The sequence below is a fragment of the Caenorhabditis remanei genome, chromosome IV, assembly GCF_010183535.1.
Source record: "Caenorhabditis remanei strain PX506 chromosome IV, whole genome shotgun sequence".
Lineage (NCBI taxonomy): Eukaryota > Metazoa > Nematoda > Chromadorea > Rhabditida > Rhabditidae > Caenorhabditis > Caenorhabditis remanei.
In genome coordinates, this window is record NC_071331.1 from 20,386,258 (window position 1) to 20,411,744 (window position 25,487).

Genomic DNA, 25,487 nt, shown 5'->3' on the forward strand with positions numbered 1-25,487 from the left:
AATTTTTGTTGTTTGCGGTTTGTTTAAAAAGGGAATAGAGTAGTGGGTCCGAAAAGAAATTCAGGGAACTTTTGGAAAAATAGCAAACGAAATTACTATAAAAAATTCGAACCAACATTTTATTTATATCCGTGACCTTCCCTTCCTCTTCAAGAAGTTGAGGGCAGCCTTCTTCATTTCCCACGAAAGTAATCATTACCTGTGAATTCGACAATCGAAATACGACGAATCGACTTGCGGAGGATAGCAAAATGCATCATCTGAATCCGTTTTTATGGATAACAATATGCATTGTTGTAAGTAATGGTAAGTGAATTCAGGAGGAAGAGGTTGAGTTGAAAATTTCAGGTCTTCTCGACAAGCAAGTTGATCCCGACTCTCGAGATCCCTCGTCTTCCGGATACGGTGAGTTGGATTATCCCTTATCCAAAATTTTACTATTTTTCAGATCAAAATCTGAAAGTCGACTTTTCCAATTCTCTAAGTTTCCCCGAATATCTTCGTAATGCGAGAAACGGTATGGTGTTTTGATCTACTTTTCCAGACTAATCCTTTATATTTCAGCAAACGACAAGTCAACCGAATACCTAAATCACATCACTTCCATCGCCCACATCACCAATGGAATCGCTCTCCAGAATGGGTTGATGAATGGAAATGTTCCAATCGATGGAGTGATTGAAGAACTTCTCAATTTTGGCACCGTCAAACTGTCCTCCGTCATACAATTCAAAACGGATAGAATCAAAAATTTCGTAGCCAAGTTGAAGGGTGTTTCTGGAAAATTCGATGGCTCGGCGGCTGAACTGGAGAAACAAGCATTGAAGTGGAATAAGTGGTACAATAAATACTTGTCTGTCAAGGATGTCACGTTCGATAAGATCCCGAGAAGTTCGGAGTACTTTGTTGGTGCAAAAACCATCAATTCTTCAACAATTCTGGAAAATGTTAATAAGCTAAGAGAAGATATTAGGAATATGGCATATGATATAGTAATGATTGAGAACAATATGCAAAAGAAGTTTGAAGGATACACTATCAGTTACCTTTCAATTGCTTTTAAATACGTTCACGTTAAAGCACAGGGATTGCCCAAAACAATCGATGCAATTGAAGTGGAAATTAAAAATAAACTGTCACAAAGTCTATTGAAAGAAGGTCATGTGATATTTGAATCACTGGAATCGATGCTAAAAGTGATAAAAAGCAGGAAAGTGATTGTACAGAGTACTGATGCATTGATTACAACCATAAAAAACAATGTCGAGATAGCTGTTGGTTTGGCAAAGGATTCGACTGCAGCTGATACTGATATATCTCTAATCACCGAGTTAATGAAGAGCCAAAATGAGAGAAAAACTAAAAAACACACGATTGGATTTCCAAATGGCGCCTCTGATATGAAACAATTGAAAAGGGATGCTGTTGATTCATGGATTGCGAAGATTCTGAATCTGGATGTGACCCGATTGAATGCATTATGGGATAGTTTATTCCCCCTATTCCAAATTAATGAGAAGTTGGATGGACTGGATGGGAACATGAGATCAATTGTGTCCGATAACTCATATGAATCACTGCTAAAACTCCAAGAGATCCAGAAAGTACTCGCAGCAGTATCTGACGAATCAATCGTATCCATTGATGTACTAAAAGTTTACGACACATGCTTTAATATACCAAGACCCGACGACACAGATTTCAAAATAAGTGAAGATTTTATTGCGAATGTACATTTATTGACGAACAAATTAATTGATATAGAATCATTGATTCATGTTTTGAAGGATGATACATTGAAACAAGAAGTTGATGAATACTTGAAATCTCTTGGTTTCACGAACATTGTCGACGACACAACAGTTAAGAAAGAGCTACCAGAGGCCGTAAAAAGATACAATGGCGGAAATAATTTGGATAAAATCAAGAAACGCGTCAACGATTTAATCGCCAAAATTGATGATATTGGTTTAGCAGCTCTTCAATCAAAACTGTCAAATATGGCAAATCACAGTGTGAAAATTATTGATCAACTATTCAATGATGACTTAATTAGACTTGGAGGAATACATGATTGTCTTAAAGACTGCCTAGCTAGTTCTGACAATCATCGAAGGCAATTCTAGCTATCCATATGCTGCAAGATTTGAAAATGTCAGATATCGATAATGTGACAACACTTGCAACAGCCATTTCTGATCTCTCGGAAAGCTTAATTGGTATCAAATCAATTCCTGATGACATGAATAAAATTGCCAAGAATGTGACAGTTGATGTTAACAAATTGGATAATTCAATGGCCAAATCGAGAGCAGTTGGACAGTCAGTGGTTTCCCTTAAACAAGTGTATGAATTGAAACAACTGAAAATAGAAATTGCTCATCTTAAAAGTCTGAGGGATACTGTTGAAGTGGAAATTCGAAATGTTGCGAGCTTAAAAGAGAAGGTGGTAATCAGGAATGAATGGGGTGATCATAAGAAGGATATCTATGAACTCGAGAACTTTTTAGCTGAAATCGAGTCATTTGATGCAGAATTAGATGTGACGTAGGCTAAAACAATGGAAGAATATGGGAATCCTTTGAAAGAATTGGTTACTTTCAGTGATGTCAAAATTGATTTCTATAAAAAGGCGAACGCTCTGAGATCTCTCATCAATCAACCGACAATCAATTCAAATGTCACATCAGATCTGGAAAATGCCAAAGAGACACTCGAGAAATTGTCAAGACTAGATCTGTTATTCTCGAAATACAGAACCAAGTATAGCAGAGTTCCGAGTGATTTACGAGGACTTCACGAGTTTTTGGTTCAATTCTTGACACCTGAAGCAGTGAATACAGTAATCAGTGGAAATAATGACAAGTGAGTTTTGTCAAATTTCAGCAAAATCTAATTATGAACTTTCAGGTATTATTACGTTGCTATCGGCATAATCTTCTTTGCTCTTTTCGTCGCTGTTGTTGTGCTTGTTCTGCTTTACTGCAACCTACTTTGCTTCAAAAATCGGAGCCTATGCTCAGTTGTCGACATGGATGCAGATGATAAAACCATACTTGTCAACGGGCCGAAACGGGCCGACACGGGCCGGCTCGTAACTCGCGTCAAAATGAATATTATGAGCTGAAAAATATACCAAAATGTAGATCTCGACGAGTTCTATGCCCGTGACCTACTACGGGCCGGATGGCTATTCGTTAATGTGCCGCGGGCCGGGAAAAAGTGCCAAAAAATGCGAAAATGGCCAAAAAAGCCATTCTAGCCCGGCCCGCGGCATATTAACGAATAGACATCCGGCCCGTAGTAGGTCACGGGCATAGAACTCGTCGAGATCTACATTTTGGTATATTTTTCAGCTCATAATATTCATTTTGACGCGAGTTACGCGCCGGCCCGTGTCGGCCCGTTTCGGCCCGTTGACAAGTATGGATAAAACTGTTGAACCATTGACGGAAGATCTGATTGTGATCATGATATGCAAGCACATATTGCTTACTCATTTGCAATTTTTTGAGTTATGGGCGGAACTTGTGAGAACGGTTATTAACGAGAATAGAAGTGAGAATAGACGTTTCCCATATGTTAGTCTGGGTCATAGAAAGTATTGGTGAGTTTAGACAGATAGAGAAATTCAATTTGAATTGGATTATTTTCAGGAGTTTTGAAATAAAACTGAATCCGGGGACGGCAGCCCAATCCATCAGAATGCATGCGAATGTTTTTATGACTCGGTTGAGGAACATATTCACAGTTGCTCAGGTATGTAGTTTGGAAGTATTCGAGATACATATGCACCAGAGTTGTACGGAATGACATTTTTCGATTTCCGGAATCCGGAATCCGGAACCGGAATGAGATCTTACATTTTCCGGAATACGGAATCCGGAATCGGAATCAAATTTTCGGAATCCGGAATCCGGAATGATTCGATAAATTTGCACGGCCAAGTCATTTTTCGAGTATTTTTAATGATAAATAAAGTATAAAACTACTTTTGATGATCAAAATCGAAAAAAAGTATTATAGTTGTCTTTTAAACTCAAAAAAAATTTTAAATTTCAACTTCTGGATTCTGGAAAAAGGAAACTCAAAAAACCAGAATCCGGAATCCGGAACCGGAATGCCGAAAAAAAAACCCGGAATTCCGTAATCCGGATTCCGGACAACTCTGATATGCACTGTTCAAATTTAACCCCGGCACGGCGGTAGTTCGTTAGTGTAAACTTGTGACTGGCTGGATGACTCGCCCGTTTAGCATCTCCACAGTTTCATCCTTTTTATTAAAGCGAAAAACTATCATTTCTATACCTAATGTTAGACTTCGCCCACAAGTTGTTATCAGTGCGCGCCGAATAGATTCTGCTAGTAATCCTAACCATAACTGAATAAATTTCTCAATTTCCAGGGACCAATGAATGCATCCGATTCTCATGATGACACTCGTATCGATTTCCTCTCATTGATTATCAAGGACGAGTCGGAATACGCAGTGATGATTGGACAAGCTCAATCAGCAGATGGTCCGAAGAACCCCAACCTGTGTGCCGCCTATTTCAGTCAAGGTCCAGGTGGATCTTTGAAAATTGGTCCGTTTACTGTGGAGACACTGGACGAGGCACCATTTATGTGCCAGGGAACAGTCCAGATTGATGTGACTTTGCGGACTCTGAAGATTACGGACAAAAGAAAGAAGAAGAAGGTCTCTCGGACAATCAAACACTTCCATATGCCTACTTGGAATGATGAGGATATTCCGCCGTTTGGATATGAGACATGTTATCAGGTTATGCAGACAATTATTAAGTCAAAAGTGAGTATATGTCATCTGTTTTCAGTCTGAAAATATATTGATTATATTTCAGAAGCCCATCCTGGTCCACAACACAAAAGGAGTTGGCAGTGCGATGGCTTTTGTGGGACTGGAATACACTTCGAGAATGATGGAATACCATGAGGAGTACACGTACAAGGACGCATTCGGAAAACTGATTGAAAAACGTTATTGCTCGTTCCAAAATGTTCGCCAAATCGGATGGATGCACGTGGGATCTGTGTACTTCACCACCCGCAACTACGACCTGGATCCTTATATGTACGAACAAATGCAGAAGACGTTCTCTGAAATGATTGAGACAGGAACTGGACTCCCGGCAGATCAAGATGGAATCAAATGGATGAATTGAATGGAAGTAGTCGGATATGTGTAAAAAATTATTTAATCTGAATGTTTTCCTGGGAACTTTTTGAATAAAGAGCTTGATTATTGTATATCTTCTGTAAAAATGGGATAAGAGATTTTCTTCACTAGCCAGAAAAACTTTCAATATTGACATGGCAAGTTTCTTACAACCGTGCTAATGTGTGCGAAATTGAGAGGCTTACTGTCGAAAAAATAAAGTTTCGACAACGATTTTCAAAAAAAAATTTTGCGGGCTGGAACACGCAAGCGCATAAAGTTGTGGGCGGAGCTTAAACTGCAAGCGGCGCGGTTCTTAATTTGGAAAAAACAACTGGAATTAGAACCGCGCCGCTTAATTAAGCTTGCAGTTTAAGCTCCGCCCACAACTTTATGCGCTTGCGTGTTCCAGCCCGCGAAATTTGTTTTGAAAATCGTTGTCGAAACTTTATTTTTTTGTTACTTTTTTAAATGGTTTTTTGGAAGCTATTATAGAAATTTTATGTACCACCATCAACGTCATTCGCTTCTGAATTCCTTTCAACTGATGATTATAAGAAAGATTTTGAGGTGCCCCCAGGTGGAATGTATATAATGTGGAGAGATCAGTTGATGGCGATGTAAAGCTTCCAAAAACATAAAAAAGAAAACATTTAAAAATAAACAAAAAAAATGGTGCGGGGGTCGAACATAGATTGAACATAGAAAAAATTTTCAACACCTAGACGATATGCGCCTGCGCCATTTGATCACATTTTCGGAGTGTCACCGCAGTTTATTACAAACGTGAGGAGGCGAGAGAGGGAGATGCAGCAAATTAATGGTAAAAATAGTCAATTTTCAGATGGAAATTTCAGACACTTACAGGTCACGGAAGCAACTTTTGAAAGTTGATTTATAGGTTTTCAAACATGCTCTTTCCACCTGTATAGGTCGTTTTTGCTGGCATTGAGGACCACTTAAAAGGTTTCCTTGTTAGAGAAAAAGATATATTTTTCAAGGTGATTTCGGTGGAGCGCATTTGTAGGAAATGTGTTGAGCTAATAGATTTTCAGATGGTTTCGGGATGATTCATAAGTCTTCTGACGGTGAGATCAATATTCACTATCTTTCTTTTTTTTTAACCTTGAATTTACAAAAAGCGTGAAATATGGTGACCTTTAGAAAAACAATTTACTTTTTTCTGCGTGGAGACCGTACTGTATGCTTGTATCCCCACAAGATGGGGCATGGGGGTTGAATTTTGAATGCGTGTGACCTCGGGATTTTTCACCATTCTTTTTTCGCGTGTTAGTTGACCTTCGAATATTTAAATAATTCGGTTTTCCAAATTTCATTTTATTGTTTTCGTCGACGTGGAATGTCTGCGGAGCAGTTTTAAGGACCCCTTCCGCGATCGGCAGAAGGATTTGTGCAAAGAAAGTCATAGAAGCCAAATTATTGAACGATCTATCCACTTGAATTTGATTTTATTTCCTTATTAACTCTGAATATTTTTTCTGTCAACAATAAAAATTGGTGTTCACACAGATCTCTATTACTGGGGGAAAAGCGTACACATAGGATGAAATTTTGGGAGGGGGTGCCCCTAAAAATTTTTTTCGGGGATTTAGAATCAGTGTGCTGAAAGATGAACAAAGTTTACATAACCTGTGTAATTCTTGTGGGGGATCACTTTTCACCACTCTCTTAGTCTTAGGTTTCTTAGAAACCCGGGAAAAGAATTGACAAAAACGGTTATATGTTTGTCAATTTCTTCTCTGAATTTCTATGAAACCTATGACAACAAAAAGTGCTTTTCCTACTACTTCAGCCCACGCCTTCAGCTCTGACTCCGCCCCTTGGCTTAGCACCTTAGAAGTAGCGATTACTTTTAAACAGGGACACCCTGGAGCTTGCTCTGACTCCGCCCCTTGGCTCAGCACCTAGAAGTAGCGATTACTTTTAAACAGGGACACCCTGGAGCTTGCTCTGACTCCGCCCCTTGGCTCAGCACCTAGAAGTAGCGATTACTTTTAAACAGGGACACCCTGGAGCTTGCTCTAACTCCGCCCCTTGGCTCAGCAGCTTAGAAGTAGCGATTACTTTTAAACAGGGACACCCTGGAGCTTGCTCTGACTCCGCCCCTTGGCTCAGCAGCTTAGAAGTAGCGATTACTTTTAAACAGGGACACCCTGGAGCTTGCTCTGACTCCGCCCCTTGGCTCAGCACCTTAGAAGTAGCGATTACTTTTAAACAGGGACACCCTGGAGCTTGCTCTGACTCCGCCCCTTGGCTCAGCAGCTTAGAAGTAGCGATTACTTTTAAACAGGGACACCCTGGAGCTTGCTCTGACTCCGCCCCTTGGCTCAGCACCTTAGAAGTAGCGATTACTTTTAAACAGGGACACCCTGGAGCTTGCTCTGACTCCGCCCCTTGGCTTAGCACCTTAGAAGTAGCGATTACTTTTAAACAGGGACACCCTGGAGCTTGTTCTGACTCCGCCCCTTGGCTCAGCACCTAGAAGTAGTGATTACTTTCAAACAGGGACACCCTGGAGCTTGCTCTAACTCCGCCCCTTGGCTCAGCACCTAGAAGTAGCGATTACTTTTAAACAGGGACACCCTGGAGCTTGCTCTGACTCCGCCCCTTGGCTCAGCACCTAGAAGTAGCGATTACTTTTAAACAGGGACACCCTGGAGCTTGCTCTAACTCCGCCCCTTGGCTCAGCAGCTTAGAAGTAGCGATTACTTTTAAACAGGGACACCCTGGAGCTTGCTCTGACTCCGCCCCTTGGCTCAGCACCTTAGAAGTAGCGATTACTTTTAAACAGGGACACCCTGGAGCTTGCTCTGACTCCGCCCCTTGGCTTAGCACCTTAGAAGTAGCGATTACTTTTAAACAGGGACACCCTGGAGCTTGTTCTGACTCCGCCCCTTGGCTCAGCACCTAGAAGTAGCGATTACTTTTAAACAGGGACACCCTGGAGCTTGCTCTGACTCCGCCCCTTGGCTCAGCACCTAGAAGTAGCGATTACTTTTAAACAGGGACACCCTGGAGCTTGCTCTAACTCCGCCCCTTGGCTCAGCACCTAGAAGTAGCGATTACTTTTAAACAGGGACACCCTGGAGCTTGCTCTGACTCCGCCCCTTGGCTTAGCACCTTAGAAGTAGCGATTACTTTTAAACAGGGACACCCTGGAGCTTGTTCTGACTCCGCCCCTTGGCTCAGCACCTTAGAAGTAGCGATTACTTTTAAACAGGGACACCCTGGAGCTTGCTCTGACTCCGCCCCTTGGCTTAGCACCTTAGAAGTAGCGATTACTTTTAAACAGGGACACCCTGGAGCTTGTTCTGACTCCGCCCCTTGGCTCAGCACCTTAGAAGTAGCGATTACTTTTAAACAGGGACACCCTGGAGCTTGCTCTGACTCCGCCCCTTGGCTCAGCACCTAGAAGTAGTGATTACTTTCAAACAGGGACACCCTGGAGCTTGCTCTAACTCCGCCCCTTGGCTCAGCACCTAGAAGTAGCGATTACTTTTAAACAGGGACACCCTGGAGCTTGCTCTGACTCCGCCCCTTGGCTCAGCACCTAGAAGTAGCGATTACTTTTAAACAGGGACACCCTGGAGCTTGCTCTCCCCCCGTATTTATGCTCAAAGCAGAGCCGGGATACTGTTTTTACGAACCCACTAGAAAAAGGTGAACGAATACATGCTCACGTACCTAAAAGTTAAATTTTCAGAAATTAAAATCGCGTGAAGTTGTATTAACCATAAAATCCGATAATTAGCGTGTTCACTTGGAGAAGTGGATAACACGGATGATTGTGAAACGCAACATCCGGGGTTCGGTTCCTACTGAGTAAAAAAGTGTTTTGTGGGTAATCGAATTAGCGAAAAAAAATCAACCCCTACGCCCCCAGGAAATCAACCCCCATGCCCCAAATTGTGGGGATACGGGCGCGTGACCGTACTGTATTCATTTTCCACGAATCGAGGGCAATCTTCTTCATTTCCCACCAAATCAATCATTACCTGTGAATTCGACAATCGAAATACAACGAATCGACTTGCGGAGGATAGCAAAATGCATCATCTGAATCCGTTTTTATGGATAACAATATGCATTGTTGTAAGTAATGGTAAGTGTATTCAGAGGATGAGTTTGAGTTTTAGAAACGTTTGAAATTTTCAGGTCTTCTCGATGAGAATTCTGATCCAGATTCTCGAGATCTCTCATCTTCTGGATATGGTGAGTTGGATTTCCCTTTACCAAAAACTTTACTATTTTTCAGATCAAAACCTAAAAGCCGACTTTTCCAACTCTCTAAATTTCACCGAATATCTTCGTAATCCGAGAAACGGTATGTTGTTTTCATCTACTTTTCCAGACTAATCCTTTATATTTCAGCCAAAGACAAGTCATCAGAATATCTCAATCACATCACTTCCATCGCCCACATCACCAATGGAATCGCTCTCCAGAATGGGTTGATGAATGGAAATGTTCAAATCGATAGTGTCATTGAAGAACTTCTCAACCTTGGCACCGTCAAATTATCCTCCGTCCTCCAATTCAAACCGGATAAGATAAAGAATTTTGGATCCAAGTTAAAGATTGTTCCCGGTAAATTTGACAACTCGGCGGCTGAACTGGAGAAACAGGCATTAAGATGGAATAAGTGGTACAATAAATACTTGTCTGTCAAGGATGTCACGTTCGATAAGATCCCGAGAAGTTCGGAGTACTTTGTTGGTGCAAAAACCATAAATTCTTCGAAAAGTTTGGAGAATTTCAAGATGCTAAAGGAAAGTGTGAATGGGATAGCACAGGATATTACTCTTGCTGAGACCAGAATAAAAGAAAAGCTAGAGGGATCCGCAATAGCATTGCTTGCGGCAACGTTCACAGGTCTCCATGAAAAAGCCGAAAAATTTTTCAATTCCTATAATTCGCTCAAAAAAGAAATTGAAGAAAAACTGGCAAATAGTCTATTGATAGAAGGTCACGTGATATTCGAACCATTGGAATCGATGCTCGAAGTGATGAAAGGTCGGAAAGTGATTGTACAGAGTACTGATGCATTGATTACAACCATAAAAAGCAATGTCGAGATAGCTGTTGGACTGGCTAAGGATTCGACTGCAGCTGATACTGATATCTCTTTAATCACTGAATTGATGAAGAGCCAAAATGGGATAAAATCCAACCAACATACAATAGGATTTCCAAATGGTGCCTCTGATATGAAACAATTGGAGAAGGATGCTGTTGACTCATGGATTGCGAAGATTCTGAATTTAGATGTGACCCGATTGAGTGCTCTATCCGATAGTCTGAAGCCTCTATTCCATATTAATGAGAAATTGGATGGACTGGATGGGAAGGTGAAGTCGATTGCATCCGATAAGTCATATGAGTCACTGCTAAAACTTCAAGAGATCCAAAAAGATCTCGTTGTGGTATCTGATGATTCAGCCAATTCCGTCGGTGTACTGAAGGAATACGATGAATGCATTACAACAGCAAAATCAGCCAGCGACACAACAGTAAGTGATGATTTCATCTCAAATGTCCACGAATTAACAAAAGGATTAATGGATATTGAGAAGTTAGTTAACGACTTAAAGGATGATACATTGAAACAGGAAGTCGATGAATATTTGAAGTCTCTTGGTTTCACGAACATCGTCGATGAACCTACAGTCAGAAGTCAACTACCACAGGCCGTTGAAAGATATAATGGAGGTAATAACCTCGAGAAAATCAAGAAACACGTCACTGATCTACAATCCAAACTTGCTGTTGTTAATGGTGCCGACCTTCAATCAAAACTATCAAGTGTCGTAGCAGCAAATGGAAAAATCACTGATCAAAATTTCAAAGATGAAATAGGTACACTTGGAAAAATACACGATTGTCTGCAAAAGCACCTCGCTAATTCCGATAAGTCTTCCAAGGCAATTCAAGCCATCCAGAACTTGAAAGGTATTGACACAAAAAGTATCGATGACGTGGAATCTCTGGCGACAACAATTTCTGAAATCTCGAAAGGTCTCTCTGGTATTCAATCGATTCGAGATGTCATGAAGAAAGATGTGAAGGAGGTGACAAAAGAAATCAATAAGTTGGATGATTCGACGACTAAATCAGAAGTAATCGGACAGTCAATGGTCTCACTCAAGTATGCACTTGGATTGGTAGAGCTGGAAACGGAGATTGGTCTTCTCAAAGGTCTTGGGGACGCTGTCGAAGCAGAGATTCGGAAATTAGTGGTTTTCAAGGAGAAGATGGGAATCCAGAAACAATGGGGTGATCATAAGAAGGATATTGATGATCTGGAAAAGTCGTTGGCCGGAATCAAGTCATTCGATCGGAAACTTAATGTATCAATGAATGGAACACTGGTAGAATACAGTACTCCGCTGACCCAACTGACCAGTTTCAATGATGTCAAAGTGGATTTCAAAGGGAAGTCGAAGGCTCTGGAAGCTCTGATCACTCAACCGAAAATCGATCCGAATCTCAAATCGGAGCTGGAAAAAGCTCAGAAGACACTCGATAAGTTATCGAATCTTGATCTTGAGTTCTCCAGCCACTCGGTTCAATACACAAGTGCTCCGAGTGCTTTCCTAGCTCTTCAGGATTTCTTGACCAAGTTCTTGTCCATTGACCATAACATAACAGTTATCGAGGAGAAGGCAGCAGCGTTAGTTTTAGATAAAAATAACTATACTAATATAATACAAATTTCAGATTCCCATGGACCATCGTTGCTGGAGTAGCACTCTCTTTGATCATCTTATTCTTCACTGGAATGACTGCTTCGTTCTTTTGGGAGCGACACAAAAGTCGACGTGGATACATGAAGGCGAGACTGAATGCGTGGCGTGAGAAGGGAGCGTCGAGTGATGAGCTGATGTTGTGGGTACGTGGGAGACGGTATAAAAGTTCAAAGAAGTGGTCCGAAGTTCACAATGGGACAGAAACGATTGTGAGACATAAGGAGAGACAGTGTGAGAAGGTGAAGATTCCGAAGAAGTTTAAGAAAGTTAGCAGGTAAGTTGGTGAAATAGAAAGTGCAAATGCATATGAAATGCATATTAGTTTGTCACAGTTCTTACAACTGCGCTCCACGGAAAAAATTTCTATTTTCTTTGAATCTCTCAATTTTTCACAAAATTTTTTTATCGTGCCGGTAGAGCGCGGTTGTAAGAAGCATGTCGTAGTCAAAAATGCTCGAATCCAAAAAACTTTTGGTTTTCAGGAAAACCAAATTTCCGCGCATTTTTTGTAACTTCCGGATTCACATTGAGCCACCTATTTAGCTCCGGATCCTCTCTGGAAAGACAAAAGTCGATGCTCAGCGAATTGGTCCTAGTAAATAAGTTCTAACTGGTTCATAAAACCTGAGAATCCGCGCTCCAATAGACTTAGAAATTTTAAACTCCGTATCTTCTCCGACGCCTCCTGAGTCGATACTCAGCAAATTCGTATGACGAAGTGATACGCAGGATGATCCCTGACAAGATAGTGAATCCTCAGGACCCGCGCCCCCGCTCAATTTGGCGGAAAAATCAAATTTTACTCTCATTTATTCACGTACATTTTCTGTGACTTCCGGGTTTTATAAGTCATTTTGAGCCAATTATTTAGCTCCGTATCCTCTCTGGAACGGCGAGAGTCGATGCTCAGCGAATTAGCTCCTCTTCGACATTCAGCAAATTTGCGCGGCTATCATCAGATAGGTGATACGCAGAATGACCCCTTCGTGGGGTGCGTTATCCTCAGAAACCGCGCCCCGCTACACTTGGCGGGAAATTCAAGTTTTATTGGCTGCGTCATTGTAGAGAATTGATACGTAGCTTAATTGCACTGTATTTTTGAAATCCTTCCTCCTGAAAATGAATTTGAAACTTACTGTAAAATACTTTTGAAATCTTTTAAGCTCCGCGCCAATTTTTTTACCGAGTACGGCAGGGCGCGATTGCTTAAAAGTGCTCATCCAACACAAATTTGGGGATTTCGTATTTACGCCTCGCTTTTTCGGCGATAGATACTGAGAGTCGCTACGCAGCAAAAACCTCAACTCCTCAACCAAATTTGTTTCAGAAGCCCCGGTGTGATCCGCTGCAATCCGGCTACCGCAGTCTCCTACAAATACGGTATCTTCCCATGGACTAGACTAACAATCCACGCAAATTGGATCGTCACAGCCGATGGAAAAGAGTTCATTGCGACGCAGGCACCTGTGAAAAATGAAGATGGATTGAGGAATACAGATGTAGACTTTTGGAGAATGGTGATCATGTCCAAATCGGATACAATCGTCATGCTGTGTAAAAAGATGGAAATGTTTGAAGGGAAAGAATTCCGAGTGTGTGGAGAGTACTTTAGTGAGGAAGAGGCAACACAAATACAGTGTGGACCCTATACGATCGCTACACTTTGTGTAATGCCACTGGCTAACGATGTGATCAAGAGAACCCTTAGTGTTACCTATAAGAAGTGAGTTTTCAAATTTTCAGATTTTCAGATAAGACTCAATTTCTTGTAGTTTCACAAAAGAGATCACCCACTATCAATTCGTCAACTGGTCCTTGTCAAGTCATCCGCCAGACCATGCCAATGTTCTTGAATTGATGAAAGAAGTTTATAAAAGTAATGTGAGTTGATATAGGGGGGGGGGGGAGGATGGTACCGGATTACGGTCAATTTACAACTGCGCTCTACCCGAATGGCATTGAAAAATGTCTATTTTTTCTTGAGGCTCTCAATTTTGCACACTATTTTCTTGAATTTCAATAGAGCGCAATTGTTAAAAGCGTGCCGTAAAATAATAGTAGACTGGAAAATGATTTTTCGAAAATCTGATTTTCTAGAAAATCGGGAACTTGAGAACATGTTTTGAGATGAGTAGAAAAATATAGACATTCCACTCGTAATAACATTCAAAATATGATGGCCGAACTGTTTTTGTTGTGTTTCTAGGCCACCTGAAGTTTTTCATCGTCACATTTGCGATTATTTTTAACGTTTTTCATAACTGTTCTTGAATCGTGCACTCTTTTATCAGTACTGATAGGCTGACAACATTAAAAACTAGTCGAAATTTAAGAATGATCTAGCATGCACTGACACCGCTTTGAAATTTTGGGCTGAAAGTTTGGAGCTTGGAAGTTTTTTTTTGTTAGGATTATTGATTGTTACGACAAGCAATACTTGTCCAATGAGACAATCGAAAATCATAAATTTTCTTGTTTTCTGAATTTCAAAATATTCTGTTTTCCAGAAACCGATCGTTGTCCACTGCACTGATGGTGCCGCCCGAACCATGGACTTTATCGCTCTCCGTTACATTTATGAAGAAGTTATTCGTGATGCCACCATTGTTTTCGGTGACTGCTGCCTTAAACTCCGTGATTGTCGCTGGTACAGCTTCCAAAATGCCATTCAATCCCAATGGGTTGAAGCGGGTGTCGTTCGTCAGATTAAGATGGCTCCACATCAGGAGGAGATTGATGAGATCTACCAGAAATTGCTTAATTACCTTAATCGTGAGAAATAGAGATTTGAAGAAGAGGAAGAGCTACTTGTAATTCAATATGTGTCTTTCCTTTCCATACTTGTGAACATACCTGTGAATAAAAGTTTTGTGTATATTGAAAGTTATGAGAATTGATGGAACAGGAATCCAAAATTTAACAGCTCTTCGAACCTGCTCACATCAAAAAACACCGATACCTCGAATAAAGAAAGTCCGATTTTGAAATGTAATTTTAAAGTTTAAAAAAAAAAACTTTTTGCACCAGTGCGAGTCGAACCCTGATCGTCAAATGAGCAAAGTGACCAGAACTGGAAAAAAATTTCAAGAAAAAAAAACATTCAAATTCCTTTTACTATTTTGAGAATGTCCGCGTGGCCTTCTCTAGTTATTTTTCACATGACCCACGTGTCTACAAATCAATTTTTTCAATTTTCTCCACATCTTCTTCACTTATGAATTCCAACAATTCGATGTCGACAGATAATAAGAAATCGGATGGAGGTCTCTGGCCGTAAGTTTAAGTTTTTTTTCGATTTTGAGAATTTGTTTTGCAGTTTCCTTTCTTGTCATTATACCAATGATTTGTTGGTGTCAACAATGGTTATGCTTCTCGAAAAAGAAGAAAAAAGTCGACTGTTCAATAATTGATTTGGATGAGAAAGAAGATCACATTCCACCATTATCAGAGGACCTTCTCGTCGTTGTCACGGGTAGTATGACATTTGGTACGCATTTTGATAAGTATGAGCAGTGGATTAGACTCTTGAAAAAGGTTATGGACCAGAAACGAGATGAGACAAGAGAATATCCATTCCGAAGACTTTCAGTCCAGAAATATCGGTTAGTTCATGGTTTCGAAACGTCCTGTTTTGAAATGAGCTGTTTTGATAACAAATCCCATCACACAGCAGTGCGAGGCGTAAGGTCGCGGAAACGCGCTCCGTCGAACAACGGTTGGCACGGTGCCAAAAGAGACATATTTCAATAAAAACCGCGACGCACACGCAACGCGACTCGGGGAAAAAATTCGAATCTTTTCGTTGACCTTATGCCTCGCACCCCTGTGCCATCGCAAAGAAAAAAATCCTTGAAATTTCAGAAAGCGTTCGATCAAACTAAATCCGCTCAACTCCCTCCAAACACTTCATGGCAATCTTATCCGGACAAGAACCAATACTATATTCTATGCAACACAGGTACTTTTAGCCCTGTTGGTAAAAAAAATTTCAAAAAAATTTCAGATGCCAATGGAAAATGTGGATACTCTGGTTGACACTCGTATTGATTTTCTCGCATTGATCATGAAGGATGAAATCGAAATCGTTGTGATGTTGGGTCCGACTCGACCTTTTGACGGAAAGCAGTATGTTGCGTTGAATGGAATGTATTTCTGTGAAGCAACCGGAGGAATTGTATCGATTGGATCGTATATTGTGGAGACTGTGAAAGAGGAACCATTTCTGATTAATGGAGTGCATTTCAAGGATATTTCAATGAGAACACTCAAGATTACTGATAAGAAGAAACAGTCTCGAACAATCAGACAATACCAATATACCACATGGAATGAAAAGGAAAACCCACCACCGAATGGATATGAAACTGTTTATGAGCTTATGAAGAGAGTCAAGATGTCTCAGGTAAGTGTTGGTGCAGTGGTTGTCCCACAGAGTAGGTTTTTAATGGATCATACAAATCAAAGGTAGAGCTTCATTTTTGCAGGTGACACTTTTTTTGTACGAACATTCCCTAGAGAGTTATGATCATTTTAAGTTGACAGCTCAAAAAACACTTTGAGACGATTTGAGGGAGAAATTACTTTGTCGATATGTAACTTGCTAGGAAGTGTCCGTACAAAAAAGTTGTCAACTACAAAAATGGAGTATTAATCTTGGTCTGTTTGATCCCATAAAAAGTTATTTTGTGGAACAGTTAGTTTTACTATGACACACTCTCAAAGTTGGAAATTTTCAAAATGGCGAAATATGATATCTTTTTGGCCGGTATTCTATATTTTTTACGTCTAAAACCATAAGTTTTTGTTTTTCAGAAACCAATAATGGTTCATTGCACATATGGTATTGGTCGTACAATGTTATTCATAGGGCTCGAGTACATAACGAGTCACTTGGAGATACATGACGACTGGACTTTCAAGGACGCTTTTGAGAAATTGATCGAAAAACGTTATTGCTCATTTCTAAATGCTGGACAAATCGGATGGTTGGAAGTTGGTGTTGTATATTTCATGGTCAGAAAATATGAACTCGAATGGGTCATGTTTGAAGAATTCAATAGAAAGTATTTGGAGATGTGCCAGGGGAGTTGGGGTCCCGGAGGATATGGTGCCAAGTGATTCAATCAGTGATTTATGAGTAATTCAATTGTATCATTCAAAGTGTGACAATAATCACTTCATTTTTTTGTAGTGAACCTAGAACTCGATTATTTTTTGAACCCAGAATAAATGTTTACTGTCACACTGTTTCTTGAATCCTTTTATTGTTTTTTTTTACTTGAAAATCAATAAAACATTATCCAAATCTCGACTAGAGAATCTTAAAAGTTCATTACAAAAACTGCGAAAAAAAATTCGCGTACCCGGGGCCAAACCCACACCCTTCCTCATGCCAAACTTTGACCTCGTAGCCAAACTTTGACCTCATTTTTCTCGAATACCAGGCCTCGAGAGTGAAAACTGAACATATATTTAGAATCAGCGTTCTCTCAGCTTTCCAACGATATAGGTCGCGACCCATAACTCCACGGTCACTTGGAGGCGTTCCCTAGTTAAAAATCAATAGTTTTTACTGATTTCCCACGTGAATTACAAAAAGTTCCAGAAGTGTTTCATTTTCCACGTAAACTACCTCTTTTTTTGAAAAAATTCCAGAAGCTTCTCGAAATCCACGTGAACCAAAACAATTTTTTTTAACCCTGACCGCCCTTGTAACACGTTTCCAAAAATGCCAACGTTGTTCGAACTTTCAAAAAAAAATTATTTCGGTTCTCCTCAACCATGAAAATACGAATGAAGGAGCAATTAGTATCTATCAGATGCAATCAAATGCTGATGATATTGATTTTACATTTACTGCTCGTTCAAGTAGCAAGTGGTGAGTTAATGAAATAGTCTGGCACCGATGGTTACAGTACATTTTTCAGGGTTCCCTATCGGAAATTCCGATTCTTCAAGTCAAGATGTCCATCGTTCGGGTAGCCGACACCTTCAGCCTCGAGGGATGCGAAGTTCTTCAGAATACGGTACCTTATTAGTAGCGCACTTTGTTTTTGAAATGCACCCCATGTTTGCGGTGGAGCGCAGTTGCAATAAAAATATTGGACTAATAGGGAAACGCTATAAGCGAAGCTGCTGTAAAATTATAGCGCTGTGATGTTTTCTGTCGATTTGACGTGGCAGAAATTTTTGTGTATTTTTTCTTTTTCTTTTTTTTCGTTTTTTTAATGTTCTCGAAGGAACTCATATGGATTCTACAAAGCTAAACTATCGGAGAAAGAGCAAATTTTCTATAATGTTTGCAATTGTGTGCATTGAGAAGTTGCGCCTTACCGCACTCACTGCAAAGATTAAAGATTTGGCGCCAAATTCGAAATTTACAGTTTTCTTAGCCTAGCAAGCGGGTTAGTTTTTGCGCTCCACCGCACTTATTGCGCATTTTTTCTCATTTTCCTAGTTTGGCGGTAGTCTAAAATGTGAGGATGTTGAATGGCTATTTGTAAGGCATTCCTGTAGAGCATGACGTTGCTCCAGAACTCACCAGAGTTGCAGGGAATTTTCATTTTTTATATTTTTATATTTCCTCGTTTTTCATTAAAAGATTTCCGACTTCCGGGTCAGGGTTGCCACCGAAACTGTTTTTTATTGATTTTTCGGGTTTTCTTCAATTTTTGGACAAATAAATTTTATTTTTCGGGTCGCGCAAACAAATTTCAAACCAAATACCGCCAGAAATGTGAAATGATTTCAAAATTTCGCTCTCACTGTTTCTGTAATTTGCTAATTTCAGTCATTTCGCTTTTCTGCCACCTTCTCTTCTTAAACCCACTAGGTATGGGGGGTGAATGTTTTGTAATTTGAAAAACGTTACAATTTTTCATTTCTCACTAGCAAAAATGTCACGCTTTGTTGACCGTTAATAACTTTGTCCGTTTTTCACATTTTCACCTAATTTTTATTTGACTATTAGGAATAGGCTGTCCCGTCATTCCTGGAAAATTTGGTGTTGATACCATCATTGGTGACCGAGCTATGGGCCATAGAGTGAAAGTCACTTTTTTTAGCTTGAAAAGTTTGTATTTTTAAGTGTTTTTCAGTGAAAATACATTCGTGACCTTTCAATGACCAAGGCCTAGAACAGTGACAATAACAAATTTATTTCCATTCATTTCAATTAGGAGTAAGTAGGCGGCTATAATTAAAGGCCCGGGAAGAACGTCACCCGCCTAATAAAAAAAAATAAAGGTGGCAGACAGGGCCAAAGGCCCGGTTTTACTCTGGCTCAGGGCCGCAGGCCCTGGAACTCTTGGAGACCCGGGAAGCATAGCGGACCCCGCCGGCAGGCGGGTGACGCTAGTCTGCAACCTTCTCTTCTTAAACCCATTAGGTATGGGGGGTGAATGATTTGTAATTTGAAAAACGTTACAATTTTTTCATTTCTCACTAGCCAAAATGTCACGCTTTGTTGACCGTTAATAACTTTGTTCGTTTTCCACATTTTCACCTAATTTTTTTTTGACTATTAGGAATAGGCTGTCCCGTCATTCCTGGAAAGTTTGGTGTTGATACCATTATTGGTGACCGAGCTATGATCCGTAAAGTGAAAGTCACTTTTTTTAGCTTGAAAAGTTTGTATTTTTAAGTGTTTTTCAGTGAAAATACATTCGTGACCTTTCAATGACCAAGGCCTAGAACAGTGACAATAACAAATTTATTTCCATTCATTTCAATTAGGAGTAAGTAGGCGGCTATAATTAAAGGCCCGGGAAGAATTTCTGGCGCAGGGCAACAGGGCCGAAGGCCCGGTTTTACTCTGGCTCAGGGCCGCAGGCCCTGGAACTCTTGAAGACCCGGGAAGCATAGCGGACCCCGCCGGCAGGCGGGTGACGCTAGTCGATTACATTTTTATTATTCGGTTGTCAAAAATGTTTTTTCGGCGGCAGCCCTGTTCCGGATATGGATTTGAAACTTCCCTGCAACTCTGGTGTTCACCGTCCATACCCAAAAGAACTCAACTCATTCACAAGTTTCCAGACCACGATCCCGGGGATTTCGAAATACTCGGTTTCAAGTTCTTCCCGTCAAAATACTTCTCTAACCGCAACATCCGAAATGGTATGAAAACCTCACCTTTCTTGTTTTTAATCCAGATTTCTATTCTAGCAAATGAAAAATCAGCGGAATTCCTGAAACACACCACCGTCGTCGCCCACATCATCAATGGAATCTCCCTGCAGACTGGTCTTCTCAATGGGAATATTTCGATTGACAATGTAGTTGGAGAGCTTCTTGGTTTCGGAAATGTCCAATTGCCAGCTGTCATCAACTTCAAACCGGATGGAATCATTGAATCGGCAAAGAAGATGAAGAGTATTCGGGATTCAATTGATGACAATGTGATGGCTGTGATGACTCAGATATTGGAATGGGATAGATGGATTGCCAATGCGGGGACCATTGAAAACACTGATTTCACGAAGCTTCCTGGTGTTTCTGAGTACTTCAAGGAAGTGAAAAGTCTCAATGCCGGTTTTAACTTCAGTTTTATAAGCGAAGCTAAAAAAGGATCAGTTGGAGTGAGTGCAATGCTTAATGCAATCAAAGGAAATGTCGAGGACAGCTCATTGACAGAGAGTGATTATTTCTTAGTTATTGGAAATATCAAATCATTGCGAATTCGCTTCAATACCTCTGTTGCTGCTATGAAGCTTCTGAAAGCAGAGTCGGAAAAGTTGATTAAGTTGAAATGGGTTATAGGTAAAGAAAATCCGTTCAAACCACTACGAACAGTCACTCAACTTATGGACAATCGTCCAAAACTCAATCCAATATTCGATTCTTCTCACGTCTTGAAACTCAAAACCAGCATGCAGAATGCTCTAGCTTCAGTCAAAGACATGAAAACATCAGCAGATGATACCTCACTTGTCACTGAGTTGATGAAAAGTCGAACACAACTGAAAGTGAGAAAATACACAATTGGATTTCCAAATGGTGTATCCGAGCTGAAAAAACTGGTGGACGATGTTCGTGACCCGTGGATCGGAAAGATTCTGAATCTCGAAACATCTCAACTGCATGTATTGTCTGATGGTCTGCAGCCACTTATCGATATAAATGATAAGTTGAGTAAATTGGATGAGAAGTTGAAACCAGTTGCATCCAATAAGTTGTATGAGTCACTTCTCAACTTCAGAGATATTCTGAAAGACCTGGAAGGTATGCCAGCTGATTCGAAAGATTCAATCGATGTTCTCGAAAAGTATGATAGTTGTAAAACAGCTGCAATAGAATCGGTAAAAACCACTTATTCACCCATCCAAAACTTTCTCACCGCTGTGGATAAGTTGAAAACAAAACTGATGAGTATAATCCAATCGATGGATCGGATCGATGTGGACAAGTTGAGTCAAGAGTTGACCGAGTTCACTTATAAACTTGGTGTCTCGAAAAGTGACGGAAAACCACCTGCTGATGACAAAGTGCCAGAGATAATTGCGGAGTTGAAGAAGACTGATGATCTACAAAAGATGCAGAAACGATTCCAAGACTTTACGACTATGTTTGAAGGTTTTGAGGGTGACAAACTCAGTACAGAGTATCAAATGAATGTCACAGCTGGTGAATCCTTAATTAGTGAAATCAACTTCCTCGATGACATTCGGAAGGAGAGAGAAGTGCAGAAATGTCTGAAAAAGCTTTCTGATAAGTCGACAAAAGTCTTTACGGCAGTTCGAACACTTCATAAAATGAAAGAAGTCGACAGTGGCACTGTCTCAGACGTTGAATCAGCTGCCAAAGCGGTTTCTGAAGTTTCGAAACATCTAACAACTGTCAACTCAATTCCTGGTGACATGAAGAAAAATGTCAATAATTTAACAGAAGAAATCAACGAGATGCCGAATTCAGCGACTCATTCTGAAGCAATCGGTCAATCGGTAATGTCACTCAAATACGCGTATAGAATGAAAGAACTTGAGGCGGAAATCGGTCAACTCAAAGCTGTTGGAGCAGTTGTCGACGTAGAACTTCAGAAGATTGTAGATTCAGATGAGAAGCAGAGAATCGAGAAGTTGTGGGGTAACCACAAAAAGGATATCGATGATCTGGAAAAGTTGTTGGCTGGAATCAAGTCATTTGATCAAAAACTTGATGTGTCTAAAGCTGGAACAATGGCAGATTACGGTGCTCCTTTGAAAGAGTTGGTTACGTTCAGTGATATCAAAATGGAATTCAATGAGAAGTCGAAAGCTCTGAGAGCTCTGATCACTCAACCGAACATCGATCAGAAAGTCAAATCGGATCTGGAAAAGGCCCAAGAGACACTCGATAAGTTATCGGGTCTCGATCTTCAGTTCTCCAGCCACTCGGCTCAATATACAAGTGCTCCGAATGGCTTCCTGGCTGTTCAGGATTTCTTGACCAAATTCTTGTCCATTGATCGCCACCAGAAAATCATCAACAAGGAGGAGGCAGATCCGTAAGTAAACAAGTTTACAATTTGGCATTTTTCAATTGAAAATGCCCAGAGGGTGTTACGATATCCCTGATTGTCCCACAAAGTAAATTATGTATAAACCATACAGAAAAAAGGTAGAACTTCATTTTTGTAGTTGACAACTTTTTTGTACGGATACTCCCTAGCAAGTTACATATCGACAATGTAATTTCTCCTTCAAATCGTCCTAAAGTGATTTTTGAGCTGTCCCCTTAAAATGACCATAACTCTCCAGGGAGTGTCCGTACAAAAAAGTTGCCAACTACAAAAATTTAGGTCTACCTTGGTTCTGTATGGTTTATACATAATTTACCTTGTGGGTCAATCAGGGATACCGTAAAACCCTCTGGTCATTTTCAACTGAAAAAGACCAAATTTTATATTTTACTGCACGGTACTGTAGCTTCTTCCAATTTATATTCAATCTTCAGATATGTTCCCTACTATGTCGCCGCCGGGATGCTTCTTCTCGTCATCGCTCTCGCAGTCATTGGATACTTTTATTATAAGAAACGTGTCGCCAAGAAGGACGCCGGCTTGACTGCTATCCTCGCTTGGATCAAAGACTACGAATTCCGTGACAAGTTTGATGCGACCGTGCACTACAAATACTACATCATATCTCTCATCAGTGTTTTCGTTAATTATAGACAGGGGTTCGGATGGTTATCTTTGAAAAGGCATAGGTATGTCTAAAAGGGGCTCTGATAACTTGACTGAATAACTTTCAGATCTTCTAAAATGCCTATCAACATTGATTCTGCTCTCCAAACAAAGTATGATCTAAGAGAAAAAAAAATTCATGCGAATGCATGTGAAATTTTGTGTGGAGATGAAAAAGTAATACTCTACCTAACACAGGTGAGTTTTTTAATTGTTACTTAATTAATTAATTGGTTTCTTTTCAGGGACCACTTGAGAAAACAAAGAAAAAAAAGAAGCTTATTCATCATGATACTCGTGCAGACTTCTGGGAATTGGTTCTGGGAGAAGGCAGTGAATATATTGTTATGCTCTGTGATTTTGAGGAAGATGGAAAACGCGTGTGCGGTGAATATTTCAAGAAAAAGCTAAATGAAGTTATCGTAATTGGAAAAAGATTCGAAGTGAAGACGACAGAAGTTAAACAGTCGGGAAAGACTTGGATTCGGAAGCTGGAGATCACGGACAAAAGGTGAGTTATATGTAAAATGGGATTTTGAAAGAGGCAGGAAGAAAACAGCAAAACGATATTTGAAATTGAAATTTTTTCGCAATAAAAAATTTATTTTGAACTTGGCGCTAAAAAAAATTTAACTGATTCCAGCTGCACATTGGTAATCCCGTCCACCAAGTAAATTTTTGAGCTTTTAGTCAAAATTTTTGATTTTTAGAGACATTTTTTAGGTCAAATTAATAATTTTGAGACAGTTTTTATAGAAAAATCGCAATTTTTGTCATGCTAACCAAATTTTCAGTTTTTAGGCGATTTTTCTTGAAAAATCACGATTTTGAGTCAATTTCCATTAAAGAGTTGTATTTATGCTTCTTTTTTTTTAACATTCTTGTTTTTGAATGGATTATTGTAAAAATATGCATTGATTGAGACATTTTCACCCAATTTTTTGTCAAAATCTCAAGTTTTAGCTATTTTCAGCTTTTATCATTGATTTTGAGTCAGTAATACAAAAAGATTTTTTTTCATACTTCAGTTTTTTTCAGAAAACCGGAACAAGCCGCCCATAAAGTGACTCACTATCAGAACTTGACTATTCCAAGCAACCTCGCTCCAACGGAACACCAAGAGATGATTGATATCATTCGGATAGTAAAAGAAAGCAAGGTAAAACTTTCGTATTCAAATTCTCCACACACTTTTTCAAAATTTCCGAAGCCAGTCGTTGTCCATTGCTCAACTGGGGCTGACAGAACTATGTCGTTTATTGGAATTTATGAAATTTATTCTTTATTGAAGTCGGCGGCAGAGGAGAAATTGCCGACATTAAATTCTTTGGTTACTGAGGCATTTAAACTTCGTTGGAATTGTTTCGATATGAAATACGGTGACCTTATGATTCATTGGATGCTACTCGGTGCCGTTTACATGCTTTCTTTGGTAGGTCATCAAAACGGAATGAACTATTCAAAATATCATTATTTTCAGGATTACAAAAACGATATCCTTGACAGCAAGTACAATAAAATGAAGAAGATATACATGGAAACGCGAAAGATGAAGTTGGTTGAGAGAGGAATACTTGATAATGAACCGATAGAGAGACCAAGAAAATGGTGGCAGTTTTGGAAGAGTGGAATGACGGCCGATGAATTCAATAAGCAGATGCAAGATTGCGAAAAGAAGATTGTCGATTTTGAAAATGATGAGAAAATACGTCGGGAAAAAGCAATAGAAGAAGCTGAGAATGCTCCGGAACCAGAATTTGAATACATTCCCGCTCCTCCAAATCCTGCCAACCAGAATGCTCCGAATCCTGATGCTCCGAATCCTGCCAACCAGAATGCTCCGAATCCTGATGCTCCAAATCCTGCTCCACCAGCCAACCAGAATGCTCCGAATCCTGATGCTCCGAATCCTGCCAACCAGAATGCTCCAAATCCTGCTCCACCAGCCAACGAAAATGCTGCCAACCCGCCAGCCCAGCCAAACCAATAACTCGAATATGATTGAACTCGATTACTTGTCATGTGCCTTTCCATTGAATGAATATTATTATGTGTGAGACTTGAACTATTTTCAGAGAATATCAGTTTCAGACAACAAAATGGTATATTTTGTGAACTTCAAATACAAATTCGTATTCATTTTTTAGACTCTTCTGATTTGTACCAGTTCTGATACGGGCGGTTCTGATTCGGTGCAAAGGTGCAGCAAGAAAAACCCGTCCAGTTTTCGGTTTTGATAGGTTTATTTTGAGGATCCAAGACGCTTCGAAGGCATAAATGGCGAACTGTCAAAACCTCAAGTGACAAAAAGCCTTAATTTTAAGTTTTTGGTATTGAAATGTGCTCGGACATCCACTTTTTTTCAAACTGAGTTTTAAGTAAA

The 25,487-nt window shown here is 40.0% G+C and overlaps 4 protein-coding genes across 4 annotated transcripts; all 4 read left to right on the plus strand.

The window, feature by feature from the left end:
• Nucleotides 1-251: 251 nt before the first annotated feature.
• On the plus strand, nucleotides 252-3,127 carry GCK72_015378 (uncharacterized protein; the record flags this gene model as incomplete). The annotated part of the gene is made up of 7 exons (XM_053730827.1): nucleotides 252-306; nucleotides 349-405; nucleotides 449-517; nucleotides 565-2,076; nucleotides 2,127-2,547; nucleotides 2,605-2,865; nucleotides 2,911-3,127. 7 exons carry the CDS (start codon nucleotides 252-254, stop codon nucleotides 3,125-3,127), a joined length of 2,592 nt encoding a protein of 863 aa, XP_053585599.1.
• Nucleotides 3,128-9,244: 6,117 nt separating this feature from the next.
• On the plus strand, nucleotides 9,245-14,726 carry GCK72_015379 (uncharacterized protein; the record flags this gene model as incomplete). Its single annotated transcript, XM_003089722.2, has 8 exons — nucleotides 9,245-9,299; nucleotides 9,353-9,409; nucleotides 9,453-9,521; nucleotides 9,569-11,867; nucleotides 11,915-12,217; nucleotides 13,271-13,666; nucleotides 13,716-13,824; nucleotides 14,451-14,726. The coding sequence occupies 8 exons, from the start codon at nucleotides 9,245-9,247 to the stop codon at nucleotides 14,724-14,726; spliced, it is 3,564 nt and encodes a 1,187-aa protein (XP_003089770.2).
• A 556-nt stretch (nucleotides 14,727-15,282) lies between these two features.
• Nucleotides 15,283-17,061, plus strand: GCK72_015380 (uncharacterized protein; the record flags this gene model as incomplete). Its single annotated transcript, XM_003095301.2, has 4 exons — nucleotides 15,283-15,545; nucleotides 15,805-15,901; nucleotides 15,947-16,345; nucleotides 16,756-17,061. 4 exons carry the CDS (start codon nucleotides 15,283-15,285, stop codon nucleotides 17,059-17,061), a joined length of 1,065 nt encoding a protein of 354 aa, XP_003095349.2.
• Nucleotides 17,062-19,868: 2,807 nt separating this feature from the next.
• Nucleotides 19,869-25,094, plus strand: GCK72_015381 (uncharacterized protein; the record flags this gene model as incomplete). Its single annotated transcript, XM_053730828.1, has 8 exons — nucleotides 19,869-20,058; nucleotides 20,107-22,423; nucleotides 22,873-23,127; nucleotides 23,173-23,302; nucleotides 23,350-23,615; nucleotides 24,143-24,263; nucleotides 24,396-24,536; nucleotides 24,585-25,094. 8 exons carry the CDS (start codon nucleotides 19,869-19,871, stop codon nucleotides 25,092-25,094), a joined length of 3,930 nt encoding a protein of 1,309 aa, XP_053585600.1.
• Nucleotides 25,095-25,487: the final 393 nt, after the last annotated feature.